The sequence below is a fragment of the Sphaerodactylus townsendi genome, linkage group LG08 (genome assembly GCF_021028975.2).
Source record: "Sphaerodactylus townsendi isolate TG3544 linkage group LG08, MPM_Stown_v2.3, whole genome shotgun sequence".
NCBI lineage: Eukaryota > Metazoa > Chordata > Lepidosauria > Squamata > Sphaerodactylidae > Sphaerodactylus > Sphaerodactylus townsendi.
In genome coordinates this window covers 33,909,053-33,925,795 of record NC_059432.1, presented here as the reverse complement: position 1 = coordinate 33,925,795, position 16,743 = coordinate 33,909,053, and the positions used below count along the sequence as shown (strand labels likewise).

The 16,743-nt window shown below is 41.4% G+C and overlaps 1 protein-coding gene across 1 annotated transcript in view; it reads right to left on the bottom strand.

Annotated features, from left to right (window-relative positions):
- Window positions 1-242: 242 nt before the first annotated feature.
- LOC125438561 (lipase member M-like) overlaps window positions 243-16,743 on the bottom strand; it is a 54,179-nt gene continuing 37,678 nt past the window's right edge. The window contains exons 8-10 of the mRNA XM_048506997.1: window positions 7,799-7,870; window positions 4,076-4,147; window positions 243-516 (exon numbers count right to left, since the gene is read on the bottom strand). Of these exons, the coding sequence (XP_048362954.1) occupies window positions 283-516; window positions 4,076-4,147; window positions 7,799-7,870 (378 nt within the window). The 3' untranslated portion in view covers window positions 243-282. The remainder of the gene's footprint in view (window positions 517-4,075; window positions 4,148-7,798; window positions 7,871-16,743) is intronic.

Below are 16,743 nucleotides of genomic sequence, written 5' to 3'. Positions count from 1 at the left end.
GTACGATTGTGGATACTTTGTGGACTGTACATGTCCTCAGTTGCGTGCATTCATTAATCAACGGAGTGGGATAATGGATAGTTTGAAAACAAAAACATAAAATAAGAATGAATGAAAAGTTTGATGTTTCAGCAAATATCAAAAAAATCAAGCTTAGTAAAAGGCACATACAAGTGCTTAGTTGCATCAGTTCTCAATGTAGTGATGTTACAGATACTATACCATATTAATAATGTCTCCGTTTATGTGCTGATTGGTCAAGATCCAGGAGCCACTCTAGGATTATGCATATCTCTTCATCATCTCAATGATATTCACATACATGCGCTCAGGGGCGTCAAGTCCCCAAATGAAGTCCAGATGTTGCCATTCAGGAATATGATTTTCAGACACAAGATTACTAATTTTAGAGCGTAACAAATCTATATCTTTTGAATGAATGAATAAGTCATTCCCACCAGTCCAGATTGCAATTGGTATTTTTATATCTTCTATCTTGTACACAGGAGGAGTTGTCTATGGAATTAAAAAGATGGTTTAAAATTGCTATTTCTGTAGATGTATAATAGCATGAGAATATTTTTATTCCAATGTTTAGAGCTGATTCAGAATTATAAAAACAGAGAAAATAACATTTGTACTTTCAAGGTTCCAAAGAAATGCAAAAATATGCTGCTAACTTTCCACTGCCCAAAGAAAACATATCCTCATCCCCTTGGGACACAATTCATTGAATATATGAATAGATGCTATATTTGAACTTGAAATGCAAGTAAAAACATAAAGAAAGAATGGCTTAATAAATACAAAAAAGAGTCAAGGTTACCACAAACGATGTTCAAATGTGTCACAGCCAAAAATCAAAGTGCTTTAGATGCCAGAAATCCCAAATGCCCTATGTGCATTAACCTAATATTGTAGTATCTTGCATGATTTCTGGCTTGAACACGGTGAACAAATCAGACTTCACGATTGTCACCAACCCACTGAAGCCCCCTGTTCCTCCCAAATGCTATTTTTGAATGCTGGGGCGTGTGGGTAAGCAGTGATGTAGAACCCATGTGATGGGGGGCATGACACCCCAGGAAGAGCAGCGGCAAAGGCGTGGCTGGGCCATCAAGGAGGTGTGACAGGGGCATGATGGGGGCATGGCAGGGTGGGGTGTGGGCGTGGGCGAGCGATGCTGTGGCAGGGGCACAGGGCATGCATGCACCCCGGGCACAGTTTCTCCTTGCTCCGCCTCTGGGGGTGGGGCTCAGGAATGTCATTGGAGGTGACACAGAGTGGGGAAAGCTGCCACTGAAGTGAAGAAACCATAAGAAATTGCCTTTCACTTTTTATTGAAAACAACTAGTCCAAAATTTGGCAGCTGTGCTATTGCGGGGGCTGAGCATAAATATGTTAAATCATAAAGATCTATACTGTTTCTTTGTAGGTACAATTCAAACAGTGGATGTTACCTTTAAGGCCTTAAGTGGGTTGGGGGCTGAAGTACTTAAAAGAATGCCTCTTTCTCTACTGTTCATCCTAACAGATAAGGTTCTCCTAATCAGCTCTGGTTTCTGTGCCCATGAAGCAGATGGGAACTAGAGACAGTGCTTTTTCATTGGTGGCCCTTTTCCTTTGGAATGCCCTTCTCTTGGAGGCAGATCTATTTTATTTATGTATTTATTAAATTTGTACCCCACCCATCCCAGAAGGGTTCAGGGTGGCAATACAACAGATAAAACAGAATACTGTTAAAATAGCAATAAAATATTTAAAATGCAACAATACAACAAATTCAGCAATATCATTCATGATGTTGACTTAACCCCTGATATCCCCTGGGAGGCCAATATTAATAAATGTTAGCCTGGTTGGCCCCTAGAAAATGCCCAGTGGAAGAGTTCCATCTTGCAGGCCCTGCAGAAAGAACTCAGATGCCTCAGGGCCTTATCTCTCTCTCGAGTTCATTCCACCAGGACCGAAAAGGCCAGCCAGGTATTCTTTGGGCTGGGGATGACCAGTAGGTTCTCCTCCGAATAATGGGACCTGATTGGGCAATATGGGGCTATCTAGTGCCTACCTTACTGTTTTAGGCACCAAGTCAAAACTTTTCCCTTTACCCAGGATTTTACCTGAAGGGTCCCATCTTTTTTGTTCTTGTTTTTATGGCCTGCTACTAAAATTGGAGAAACACAAAATAGAAATACAAACAACAAATATTTTCTTCTGTTTTTATGTTACCAGTGAGGGTAAGTGTGTTTTTATGATTTTATGAACGGTCTCGAACCTACATATCTATGGGACCTCCTCTCCCTATATTGCCCCTCTAGACCCCCTCTAGACCACTCCGTCTGTCAGGGGGGAACTTATTAGTGGTCCCTGGCCCTAGTGACGGCCAGCCAAACCTATCTTGGACCCTGGCCCAAGACAGGTTTGGCTGGCCGTTACTAGGGCCAGGGCTTTTCGACCTTGGCCTCCACCTGGTGGAATGCGCTCCTTGCTGAGATTAGGGCCCTGCGGGACATCTGCGAGTTCCGCAGGGCCTGCAAGACTGAGCTGCCCCGCCAGGCTTTCATATGATGCCAGTCGGCCTGACCGGAACATCGTTGCCTTCCATGGGTGTCTGGTTAGGGTTTTATCGCCATCTGTCTTTTTATTGTTTAATGTGAATGTTTTAAATAATACCGTTGTGTCGGTATTGGTTTTATACTGCATGATTTGTGTGGTTTTATTGATGTTTGCCACCCTGAGCCCTGTTGGGAAGGGTGGGATATAAATTGAAAAATAAATAAAAAATGATAAAATAAAAAAAATATGTTGTATGAAGAGTATTATAATTATATCTAATTCTAATTCTATATATGGTCAAATGTGAGGGTTCAAAATTCACAACACAAGATCATTTACAGAGAAGGGTGGGGTTTCTTTAAAAAACTCAAATCTCAGTAAACTCCCAGAAACTCCCAGAAAAACCTTAAAAATGAATGAAATAGCGACAGGGGATCTACAAATCACCAAGACTAAAAAAAGGATATCCATACTGCAAGAAGCGTAATAAGGCAGCTGACTGAATTTAAAAGGATGATAACACAACAAAAAGTACATCTATGAGGACAAGTTAAAATATGTATGGTGAGATGATGATGGCAAGAATTACAAAAGAAAAATGTTGAAATATAAAGAAGTGGATGGTACTTTTTATCATACGTGATAGAAATATAGAAAGACAAAAAAACTGATTAAAAAATACAAGCTGAAAGTCAGAAAATTTTAAAAATTTGATTTGCTATGAATGCCAAGAGTATGTTAGATATTTTTGCCAAAAGAACTGTTTTGATACACAAGAATTACTGCTAGAGTTATACTTGCAGCAAAATGAAAAGCAGAAGAATGTCTATTTCAAGAGTACTGGGAAACTAATCTAGCTGAATATGCAGTAATGACAAAATTACTGAACTTTAAGAATTCCTGTATAAAACTGAGGAGCTGAAAAGGAGGCTGATGAAATGATGTACATACATACATTATAATTAATCCACATAATAGGTCATATTGAAAAGGGGTCCAAAATATTTAAACATATTATGAATAGATTATAATATATTATGTGAAAATTTTCATTTTGGAGAAATATATTTAGGAATTTATAATACTAATATTATCAGTTCTGATCTCTTTTATTATGTTATAATCCATCATATAGTACAGTTTAATATCAGATTTAGGTATATCAGATTTAGCATAGAGTATTTAACTATTGTTATTAAACTATTACAATAATCATTATTCCATCTCCATTATCATATTATTTATTGTTTTATGGCTACTATCACTCATTGTTTATTGCTAATTAGATTATGGTGGATAATATTATCTGTGCAGTTCTTTTTTCTTTTTCTTAGTTGATATAATTGTGATTGTTGTTTTGCTCTTTTCACTTTTCTGGCCTGTTTATATCATAAAACTAAAAAATGCAATTTTTAAAAGAAAAGAAGGGAGTGGAAAAAGGAGAAGGGGAGAAATCAGGGAGGTTTCAGGAGAAAGTGAGAGAATTTCCCCATGAAGTTTTCATGGGCTGCTGCCCTACCTGATTATACTTCTGCATATTCTTTTCCTGGGAGCCGTAGTCATATGCCATGAAGTCTTTTGTCAAGGTCATCTATAATTAGATAATTCATAGTTATATACATATAGTTATATGCATACAGACATGTATAGTCACATACAAAATTACAAGTAGGATCTGGGAGTTCAAAGTGTGAAGGCCTACTCTGCCATGAAAGTGGTGACTGACCTTGGGCCAGTCATTGTCTCTCATATTGGCCTACCTCGCAGGGTTACTATTGTGTGGGTAAAATGGAGAATTGGAGAATGAGGTAAGATGCTTTCCACCCCCTTCCCCCCCTCCCATGGGGAGAAAACTAAGGTATAAATAGCTGAACAAATGAATATATAACACATTAATGCTTCACACTCATTAGCTCTACAATCTTTACAACAGCTTAACAAGACCATAATTACTGGATTGTCATTATTTAAATCATTGGTTCTCAAACTGTGGCAGGTAACCCATAAGTGGGTCATAACATCCTCATGGATGGAGTGTGGCATTGGCAGGGAGAAAGGGAAATAATAGAAGGCTCTGGAAGCTCAATTGCAAATCTGAGTTTGCCTGAGTCAGCATAATGTACAAAATTGCAACATAACAAAGTCCATTGGTAAGAGATGCCATATATTTATCATCTAGGGATGCCCCAACCAAGGATCTCCCAGACTTCTCTAGGAGCAGCACTGAGTGAGTCTTGCTCCCTTTGGAGTGCCTCCACCATGCCCCAAACCATGCTGACCCAGGTGTTATTTCTGTACTTACCTTCAGGTGACTCCTCCAGCCCCTGTCTTCCTCAGTTTGGTAGGCTGCACCCCACCCTCTGGCAAGCAAATCTTTCATGGCCCCATGTCCTGTGGGCTTAAATCTCTCAGCAGCAATGGCAAGTGCTGCAAAGGGTGACATATGTCCTCCAAGACTTACAGAGCGGTGGTGTCAGGAGACTGTCAGTAGCCCACAGTCAAAGCAGAGCAACAGGGCAGGAGTACCTCATGAGAAGCTGCACTGGGCATCAAGGAGACATTTTTTTCCCAGAGCAAGGAGCAGTGACATAGATATAGATTTTTATGGGGGAGTTCGGGGGCAAGGCCACGCCCCCACCCACCCCTGGGGGTGTGGCCACACCTCCCCAAGCCATGCCCATGGCCTCAGTGCTTATAAAAAGCAGCTCTCCAAGGCAAGGGATGGCAGACTCCTGTGACCTGCCCCCCCCCCCGGCTGGGCTCCCCAGCTGGCAGCCAGCAGTCCCTTCTCTCTCCCCTCCAGGCAGAGGGGTAGCTAGGGAAAATGGAGCCCTGTGCAAAATCTGAGGTTTGCGCATCCCCCCACACACTATGGGCGACTGCTGTGATGCTGGAATCCACCCCCAAACAGTATCACTTTCAATGGTGTTTAAATTAGGGAGCCCAGATTGTACTTTTAAATTCATTTTAAAGGGAGAATCTGGGGTCCCCAGTAAAAATAACATTGAAAGTGATGGGGTTTTTGGGTGGATTGTCCCCCCCACCCTGAAACAGCATCACTTTCAACGTTTGACCTGGGGACCTCAGATTCTCACTTTAAATCCATGCCGAAGGGGGTGAATTTAAAAAGAGAATCTGGGAAAATTTGGGGGGTGCCTGCTGTCAGGGGTACAATTGTTAAGCTAGCAGCACCAAACTTTCAGGGTATCATTAGGAGACTCTCCTGATGATACCACCCAGGTTTGGTGAAGTTTTTCAGGGGGTCCAAAGTTATGGACTCTCAAAGGTGTAGCCCCATCTCCTATTAGCTCCCATTGGAAACAATGGGGGATGGAGGCACACCCTTTGGGAGTCCGTAACTATGGACCCCCTGAACCAACCTTCACCAAACCTGGAAGTATCAGCAGCAGCCTATCCTGATGATACCACCTAGGTTTAGTGAAGTTTGATTTAGGAGGTCCAAAGATATGGACCCTCAAAATGGACCCCATTTACTATTAGCTCCCCTTGGAAATAATGGGGGATGGGGCACCCCATTTGGGGGTCCATAACGTTGGACCCCCTGAACAAAACTTCACCAAACTTGGCTGGTATCATCAGGAGTATCACTTGACGATAGCCTGAAATTTTGGTGCCGTTAGCCTGTAAACTGCACCCCCTGCAGGCCAAAAACAAAAAACACTTTAAAATGCAAAAACCCACAAACGGGGGGAGGCGGAGCTTCGGACAATTGGGGAGGGGTTGAACCTGAGGACCCCTCCCTTACCTACGTCCCTGGCAAGGAGGTAGGAGAACCTCATGAGATGTCCCATTATTGCAAGTGATGTGTCAGTCTATTGCAAGTAATAGTTCAGACCTATCGCTCTTTCAGTTGTGAAATTTTCTGCTTAAAATTAATACCGGTAAGTTAAGAAGCAAAGAGAAGATAAGTGATATGAACGTCTTTTGTTTTATGTTAGGGAGGCGAAGTTAGTGTATATATAATGGCTAGGTACATGGCCCTGGCAGAAAAGGGGAAGGGAGATATGAGATCTATATTGCTTTATGGGGATGCTCTCGCACACAAACTTACACATGAGACTGAGTGGGACATAGCCTTGCCCTTCAAACTGAGATTATGTATCATGCATGTAATGTAATGTAATGCATTACAATATGTATTTAATGCATCGTGCATGTAAATGTGATGACATTTTGTTAAGAATTGGTTTCAAAAGTCCTAAACAGAAAAGTGCAAACCATCATTGTCATCCTTAAAAACAATGAAAATGTTTAAAAAATGCATGACTAGAATATCTTTTGCATGCACTCTGATCCCTGGTCATTTCAATGAAATGGGCTGAAACAGAAGTACAGACATTCCTATGTGCATGTATACTGGCTCCATCTACTGAAACAGATGGAAGTTTGTGTGGTTGGGAGAACTCCATTGGATAGATACTAGAGCTTTTGCCCCAATAACAAATAGCTGAATTAGGATGTCATAAATCAAAACAGCTATAATGGTATTGCTAATATCAGTTCCAGAGAGTTGGCCATGTTAGTCCACAGCAGCCAAAACTACAAACCATCTAGTGATTTACAGCCTCATCAAAAGGGGAGGTGAATCCACCGCTGGAGGTGGTGCAGGGCCACACCAGCTGATTCGCCCTTCTTAGGACATTTGCCCTGGCAGAGGTGTGGATCTGCTGGTGGGGGGCCACTGCTGCCCTCCATGGCTCTTGAACACAACGCAGAGTATTGTGCCAACATTCCTGCCACATGTGGTGGCATAGTGGGGGTGGTCCAGAGGCATGGCTGTGGAAGGAGCCAATGCTAGTTGGCTTCCATCTGGCCATTGCCGCTGCTGGGCTGGTCCCCGGGGCTTTGGACTTATACAACCTTTTCAGTGGCATCAGTCCATTAAGTCCAATGGGGGTTCTCCAGTGATGAGAAGGCTTTTTTGTGCTTTTTGCTTCCCCATGCCACTAGAAAAGCCCCTTGGGAGGGTTGGGGCAGAGGGGCAATGGCACCACATCCGGGAGTGCAGCCCTTTGGATGGGTCTATAACAAATTTACCATCACATACGTTTTTGTAAAACAGAAACCATTTATCAAATCTGATGGTGGCACAAGACTGTTTTCATACCGACATAGATGTCCAACAGATTCCTTGTGCCTTGATTCCAGGATATAAAAATGATCTGCATAGTGAAAGTAATTCAATAATTGACAGGTAATTACATTTGACAATTCAGTGTACCTGGCACCAGTGAAGAAAGTTCTGTAAAGATGTTCCAGCAGGTGAATGGGCTACATACATCGCTAGTCGGTCCTGCAGTCAAATAATTGTTAATCATATTAAATCAGAGCATCTCTTGAGGAGTTACTTAATTGAACAGTGTCTTGCTGGTAGCTATACTAGCTACCTATTCCTTATACTAAGTTTCTTTAAAAAATGTAGTATCAGTAGAAATGCTTGTAGGAAAGAAGAGAGCTTCCATAGCTACATAAGAGTGCTAGTTTTAAGCTCAACAACCAAGGTGGTACTCCTGTGGACGTGTCCCATTGATGTCAGAACAACACTTCAATGTATTTGTTGAAATATACATATATGGAGCACAAAAAAACAACATGGCCTCAGAAGCCTGCTTACATTAAGGTAGGTCTGTTTCATTGTTTTATTGGTTGCTAGATTTCATTTCATTTGCTAACAATGCTGGCTTTGTTCACACTTCTTTGGAGGTTTTTAAACAGAGGCTGGATGAACATATGCCGGGAGTGCTTCCTTTGATTGTGTGGTCCTGCATTGCAGGGGGATGGACTTGATGGCCCTTGGGGTCTCTTCCAACTCTATGCTTCTGTGACATTGTCAGAATATGACTCAAGTACCCCAAATCAGAAGGAGAAAAAAGTGCTCCCCCCAGTTCCGGCCTAGCTCCTAAAAGGCATCCAGCTAAGCCCACGTGTCTACAGTATTCAGTGGCAAAGCGCAACCTGACTCTTGGCCGAATGTATTGCATAAGTTTGACCCTTAGCCCTCCGCCCACCAATCAGAAGTTCCTCCAGCTGTACATGTGTGCATACACATGTGCATTTGGGCAAACATGCAATCCTCTGTGTGGCTGCTGCTTCTCTTTGCACTATTTTTCTAAATTAAAGGTTTGAACTTCGATTCTGTTTTCTGCCTGTTTATTTCTGAGAATCATTCCATTCCCATAGCAAAGTGCTACTCCAAATTTGGGACCTCGGTTTACACAGGCAGTGGTCCCTCAATATAATTTCACCTTGGAATACATGTGTACATGTTTGACACACTCTAAAAGTTAAGGATTATACATGTGTACAATGTTTGGGTAACAGCTTCTAATGATGGGTGAGGGTTACAAAATTTGTCTGGTTAAAAGTCAGGCAGAAAGTTAAGGGAGGGAAAGACTGGCAGTCCTTAGCTCAGAGTGAAAAGAAAGAGGCTTTCCTTGCCCTGCTACCCATTCCTTCCCATTTGCTGTGATTTCAACAAGCTATAAACATACTGAGGTTTTGCTAGCAGCCCAATAATGCCAGCAAGTTTAAGATAACATTCAGGGGTCCCCTTGCAAATGGGGAAGGCTGCAGACAGCATTCTGACATTTATGACATTTATGAACAAATGCTGATCTGTGTGCACAGAGGTGTAGCAAGGGGGGAAAGCGCCCGGTGTACTGGTGCATCCTCTACCCCCATCCCACCCCAGAACGCCCCACCCCACCATACCCCTGGAACACCCTCACCACACCCCCACAGAGGGGCACGCCCTGTGCGTCGTGCACCCCCCACCCCCTTGGAGTATGTCTCTGGTTATGCATGTAGACTAATGAGGATTTGTGTAAGAAATGGGAATTTGACAGGTCAATCCAGAGCTGAGGCAGATGGGCATGGCACTGCTTGAGTGTCACTCCACCTGCTCCACGGGGCTTTTCCGCAGAGTGGGAAAAGTTTTAGTTTTTAATTTTTTGTAAAGTTTGTAAAAACCTTCCCAGTCCTCCATAGGGGAGAATAGAGATATGCTGTGAAATTGCTGTGTTTCCTTGATGGCTGCTTTGCTGACATACAGAGGCAGATAAGGGTCTGTAGCCAGACTAAGGTTGGCCCTGCCCCTCTGGAACACCCCTGGAACACCAGTACAGCTGCTGGTAGTGTACAAGTGCCAGTGTGAGGCCAGGCATAGTGGCCATGCATTGTGGGGGCCAGAGCGATTGGGTGTTGACAGATTTGTCCCTCCACTGGCATAAGTGCCCCGGAGATGGCATTTAGACCAGCTGAAGCCCATGCCACATCCAGAGGGGGATTTGGCCACCCTCTGGGTTGCACAGCCCATTACCCATAGTTTCTTGTGATATTTGGATACAAACAAACATCCATTCTGCTTTGCCTGACTATTAGTGGCCATTACTTGGGAATGGATCTCAGCAGCACTGGTTCAGTCATGCAAGCATTTAAGTGGATGCTGCATTTAAATGTATTTTGTGTGGTACCACATTACTCTTTTTTGTGTTTTAGGAGGCAGTAGATCATCAACACCCAGCTAGTATCTAAGGAAACCTTTTGGTTATGTAGCTTACTCACTGCTGCAGCAATGAATCAGTGTTCAGTTGATGATTTCATTTCAGAAAGATCTGTAGGAGAACAGACTTACAGAGCACTTCTGATAGTGTCAAGATTTGAGACAGGAAACTCATAACTGCTGAGACAGCTAGAGAAAGCTGAGAAGAATCTCTGCACAGAATTTTATAATCTGGCTGCTGGAGGAATATGTTTGTACTTAGACATGTTACTTCGAAAAGAAACAGAAATATTGTAAGTAGGGATGGGCAAAAAAATTACTGGCATTTTTTGGGATCAAAGCCATTATTTTTGAAACAACCTTTACTTTTGATATTTGTTACACATTTGGTAGGTCTTAACAACTCCTTTTATCTCAGTTTCATCCCAAAATTTTGACTTGGTGTAGTGTTATAAAGACAAGAATACAACTTACCATGCTAGTGTTGGGGATATTATATCCACATATAAAAGCCAAAACATACGCACAGAATCCAGGCTGGTAAATACATAATTTAACAAATAATTTTCTCAGATTAGCTGGAAACAGTAGAATTTGTTTTGTGCCAAGTATAACCTGAAAGATATTGTAATTTCAACTAGTTAACACTGAAGACACATCAAATAATCAGGCAATGTTGTATGTATCCCGTTCTGCCTCTCTCCCCAGCACTTATTGGATAGGAAACTGATTAGAAAATACCAGAACCCTGCATTCTGCTCAGCATCTGCTCAGTGGCTGCGTTTCACTTGAAGAAGGGAAGGAAGGAAGTCAATGATGTACACAAGACACATTATGGTGGAAACTGCATAGGTGAGTTGCACATTTCAAAAAGGCAATGAGCAGATGAGGGGATAGAAGGGGACCATAGCAGGAAATGCTCAGGAGCCTGCACATAGTTGGGAAAGCAGAGAAACAACTGGGAATAGTGAAGCTATGCTTAGCTGTCTGCTGTTGGATGGCTGCAGCAGGGAAGGGCAAGAGAAGATGGCACTCAACCAGCGATGGGGCTTACTCAGAAAAGGTGAACCAGGCACAGGCCTGCAGAGTGAGTTCTAAGAGGCAGCAGGGCTGAGAAGGCCTGGGAGAGGAGCATAGTACAAAGGCTAAGGAGGACAACATGGGAAGTGGTGCCCAGGTTTAAAGGACCAGCTCCTGGTGTGAGGCCACAGAACTTTGTCATAGACACCCAGAATGCACTATACATTATGTCTCCATCTCCTTGCATGTTCATTGGTGGCAACTGAAAGAGGTAGGAGTAGATAGCAAAAGGACGGGTGGTTGTATATGGTTCCTGCTACTAATGTTCATGTTCTGCTAACATTCTTAAGACTAGCATCTGTTTGGGTGAGACATGGCTGTGCTTTTGGAGCAGCTGGGGTCTCCCAAGGTGGAGGCAGTTTGATGTCATCAGACATGGGAGTTTTGGGGCCTTCAACACCAACCAGTCCCTCTGCCTTCTCTGTGATAGTCACAGTTCAGAGGTTTGAAACATTTCATTTTCACCATGCAAGGCTCTTTGCTGATTCCTTAACAGATACTGATAACTGTGCTAGACACAGTAAGGAAGAATAAAAACTGAAATGAATTGATGTAGAGTTTGAGTGTTCAAGGTTTAATAGTCATTATCATTTGTTTTAAAAAAAATAACTTCTTCCATAGGATCCCAGAACCAGGGAAGGATGGAAGAAAATGTTATGATACCACTCTCAGGTGTCTTAAGGAGAATTTATTGGCCTGTAAAACACAGAATATTCCTCATTTCTCTCTGAAATATGGAAGGGGGATCCCTTTTGCAAAATCTGTACTCCTTGAGAATTCTATTACAATAGAATCGGGGGAGAGGCTGCAGGTAAGAAAGAAACATATTTCATTGCCCGCAGAACAGAGAACTTTTCCCCCATTTGGCAAAAAACTGGGGAAAAAAGATCTAACTGGGTAATGGGTGCAGTCCTTGATAACTACATCTCAGTTGTGTTTTTATCTGTTTTGAGGGAGGTTATATTTGGAAATGTGTTTCTCATTGAAACCAAGCAATAACTAAATTTATTCACCTGAGCATGATTAGTGGAAACATTCACAAAAGACAGTTTTATGAAGATTTTTTCCCAATTTTCTGCAGACAGGTTGGTTTCAGAATCACTTGGTTTCAGAATCACTTGGTTTCAAGAATCCATTGGTTTCAAAATCACTTGACTCCCCATCCCTCATTCTGAATGTAATCTGAACTTGAACTTTCTAAATCAGACAACTACTCCAGAATACATCACATCCTGGAATATCAAATAATGTTAAGGAATTCTGTTTATTCCATAATTTTATTAATTAAAAATTCATTCTTTCTTTCCACCCAATCAGAGTCCACATTTTTTCCTTTTTACAGTGATTAAAAGATCACATTTTGTTCATTGATTGTGGGCAGCCCACTCCAGAGGAGAAGGACTGAATTGCACTTTGGTGCTGGTGCACCCATTTCCTGCCATGGGTGCCACCCTGCTGATGCAAGGGACAAATGCACCAGTGGAGGGGGAACTAACCAGGGCAGCAGTGTGGCTCTGTGGCACCCTACCCAGAAGCCACCATTTGCTCCTAGGCCCACCAGCACAAACAAGTTGCACTGGTGTGGCTGGGGAGCTCCAAGGGTGGGCTGGGGGGGAGGATACCACCTCAGTAAGTTTCCTTCTAGCCTTCGCTCACTGGAATGGTAGCACAGGGTGTTTGCACAATAGAGCCCAATGGAGAGCTTGTTGGCAGCAGGAAGGATTTTTTTTCTGCCTCACTGTGCTGTCAAGAAGCCTCCCTGCAGGCAGTGGGGTAGTGCCAAAGCAGTGTTGAGGCCCACCACTGCAAGCTCTGAACTGGGCTGTAAATAAATAAAAGTACTTCCCTAATCTGAAGCAGAGCACTGGATTTGTCATGGAATTATCTGACCATGTAATAACCAAGAAGGCATATGAGATCATTATTGTGAAGCGGATCCAACCATTCTCCAAATGGCTTTTCTTCAGCCTGGAGAATCTTCCTTCAGGTTCTGTAGCTCATTCATTGGAAAAAGAGCAATTAAGTTGGAGGACATCTACCTAGGTTGGAGGAAGAATTCAGAATTCACTCAGGGAAATGGTAAGACATGGATTGGATTCGCACCTCTGAATCAGTAGCAATATTTTTTAGCCTATCAATAAGTGGTGATATATTTTACGTTGTCTGGCTGTGTGCGAGTGATAGGATGGAGCAGTTCTGAGTGCAGCTTAAAGGTTTTATAGTATTTGATACATAGACACATATAATCCAAAATTTCTATGGATAGGGTGTTACAAAATTAAGACTATAGAGCTTTGCATAGCAAAGTTATTAATTCCAGTGGAACTTTCTTCCAAACAAATGTGCATAGGACTGGTCTATGCATCTGTTAGTTGTCATTTTGGTAGGGTCCAACACTATTGAAGTCCAGCACTTACTTCAAGCACTCCTTTAGAAATGTATGCAAAATTTGCAGCAGGTGTTGTCAGATGGGGAACTGCAGTTGGAGGTCCCAAGGCAAAAAATAATTTGATTCTTTCAGCCAGTTGCGGCCTAGTAGAGAATGCTACGAAACCTTAAAAAAAGAAACACACACATCCTGAGCCAGCAAATTATATAATTATTTCACTGTCTATTTAAAGTAAAATGTATTGTATATAACTATCAATTTAGGTAAAACAAATGAGTAATAACAGAAATATCTATACTATACTAGTACAAATAAGATATTAAAATGTAATAAAACAAGTTCAAACCATTCAGCCTGAAAATGTAAATGGTTACTCTCTTCAATACCATGTCTGACTCTGACATTCAGACAACAAAAATCTGATTTTTCTCAACATCTGAATATAAGTTTATACCAGACTAGCAATAAAGCTTGTTGTGCAAAAAAATACAACAGGCTCCAGAAAACTGTTGCTGACTATTCCTGGCATAGTTCCTGACAGCAGTCGGTGGGCCCCACCTCTTTAATGTTCTGCAATGCACTCGTGTCAGCGCAGCCTATCCCCTTTACTCGCATGCTTGCTCAGTTCTTTAAAAACCAAGTCATCACCAAAATGCCTTTTGTATAGATAAGTTAATATTCCCACCAAAAACTTAGCCCTCAGATCAGTATACAATGGACATAATAGAATACAGTGTGATAAGTCCTCCAATACATATTTGTTGATCCCTTTGAGAACAATATGCAGACAATATTGCTGTTTTCATAGATTGTAAATGTAATGATGTAAAGGTTACTCTGAGATTATAATTTGTGATATTCATCAAATAGGAGGTTCAAAAGTGTTCTTAATTAATTTATACCATGGTCCTGCTTTAGATTTTAAAATTAAACCTCAATAGATATATGCATCAGAACTGAATACCCAGTTTCTAATATGAGAGTTATCAGCAAAAGTTCCTAACAGGTTATTGGGGATGAAGTATCGCAACAGGATACTATTACGAAATCCAAGACACTTCACATCTTTAGATAGGAAAAGACTGAAAGATTGTTAATTAAACAAATTAGATCTAGAAGCTTTATTTCTCTTCCAGTATTTTAGAACAGCTAGGTGTGCCCAAGCTGGTAATACAAGGTGAACCTGATTCTGCTCTTATCAGGGCCACTGTGGACTCCTTGGGAAGGGCTGGAATGTGTCTTAGTAATTGGTTTTGGATTACCGTACTTCAGGACTAGATAAAGTATCCTCATTTCATCCCCACATTTCAAATTCATAGAGAAGGTGTGGGACAACCTTGCATTTAATTAATTTCAAAACTGGGTCTATAAGATATCATTTTTTGAGTGCTAAAAGCTCAAGATCGACTCTTAGTGCAGACAATCTACTACTGTGTAATGTATTCTCTTCTCATTATCTATATAGTAAAATCAATTGATTGGCAGAAAGCACAAAGCTAATCTTTAATGCTATATTCTTACTAGTTTTGATCCAGCAGCAGTAGGATTATAATTTTATTTTGATTTTAGTGGGGCAGGAGAATGTTTAAAATTTTGGAGAACACAGACTTCACTGGACCACAAGAAAAGACATCAAAGTTTGAAACAGTTCTCTGAAAACATATGCAAAAGACAGCCTGAGTTGCCCATTACTATCAGTGATGTTGTTACTATACAATAGTTACAAAAGCTAGATGTAATCTCTTGTGCAAGAATCAGGTCACTACTAATACATGGGGTCATATCAAAACAAAAATTTATATTAATAATTGATAGATAATTAATACAATTAAAGATAAAATTGAAATGGATAAAAACACTATATGCAATCGCTGCGTTTACATCTGCCAAAGAAAACAGATGCGATGGTCATCTGACTTGATAGGGTAGTTTGCCATTGTCTTCCCCAGCAATTAAAACAACTGTGCGTCAATACATGTGGTAACTGGGAGAAGGCAGGGATGCAGCCAGCGCTCATTTGAATAGCAATGACATGTTTTCAGTCCTCACAGCATTGCCCTGTATCTGGAAAAACTGGTAAGATCTGTCACAATTTCTTTTTGCCCGTATATTTGTCGGACACATTTTCACATTGCGTCATGTTGCTCTTGCAAAACGTCCTGAATTCTGTAACATACCACTTGTAGAACCTTCAGAATGACCGACATAATAAAGCTGTTCTTGCCTCGTTTCATTCAGTATGTAGTATATTACTGCTGGAAGGTCATAGCATCCCATCTCGTGAAAACTATAAAAATATTAGGCACACACAAAAATGAATTAATAATGTTAATTGCCCTGTCCCTTCCTTCTCGAGGTTTCTTTCTGTAGCATACTTGGCTCCTTCTTTTGAGGCAAAAGAGCATGAGTTGTCTAACCCTTGGGGGAAAAACTATGCCTGCTGTGGTGTGCTAATGGGTGCAGAAGGACAGGTATGAGGGTTTGGTTGCCTATGCCCGTGGTGGCGAACCTTTGGCACTCCAGATGTTATGGAGTACAATTCCCATCAGCCCCTGCGAGCATGGCCAATTCAGGGGCTGATGGGAATTGTAGTCCATAACATCTGGAGTGCCAAAGGTTCGCCACCACTGGCCTATGCAGATTCAGCAAAATACCCCCCAAACCCACCCCTCTTATCCAGGGGTTTGATTGTCTCTGTCACACCCTTTCCATCAAGGGTGCAAAGCACCTTCCATCCTTGAGTAAATATTTATTAAGAATTATAACCACAGGTTTTAACAACATAACATAAAACCATATCAACAAAACAGGTACAGTAAAATAAAAATGTCCAATAAGATAAAACACAATAATCAATTCCATAGACAGTAACAGGACTAACAGATCTTTTTTTTTTGTCAGTGGGCAAACACAAACTTTCCCCTTAATCGAACTGATAAAATTAACAATTAAAATCCAGACACATCCGAAAATGTTATGTGTCTAATTCGAGCATACAGATAATTTTATGCCCCCAAAAATCTGAATCTGAATTTAAACGAATTTTTAGGGTATTTACCAACCCTAGACAGCACTTTGTTGCCCCAGCCCTCAAGGCTTTCTTAGGTAAGGTAGTTCCCCAGTTACTGTATAGGGTTAAGATCTGGGGAGGGAACCAAAAGTTGTTGGATCAATTGGATGTCATACAAAATATCTT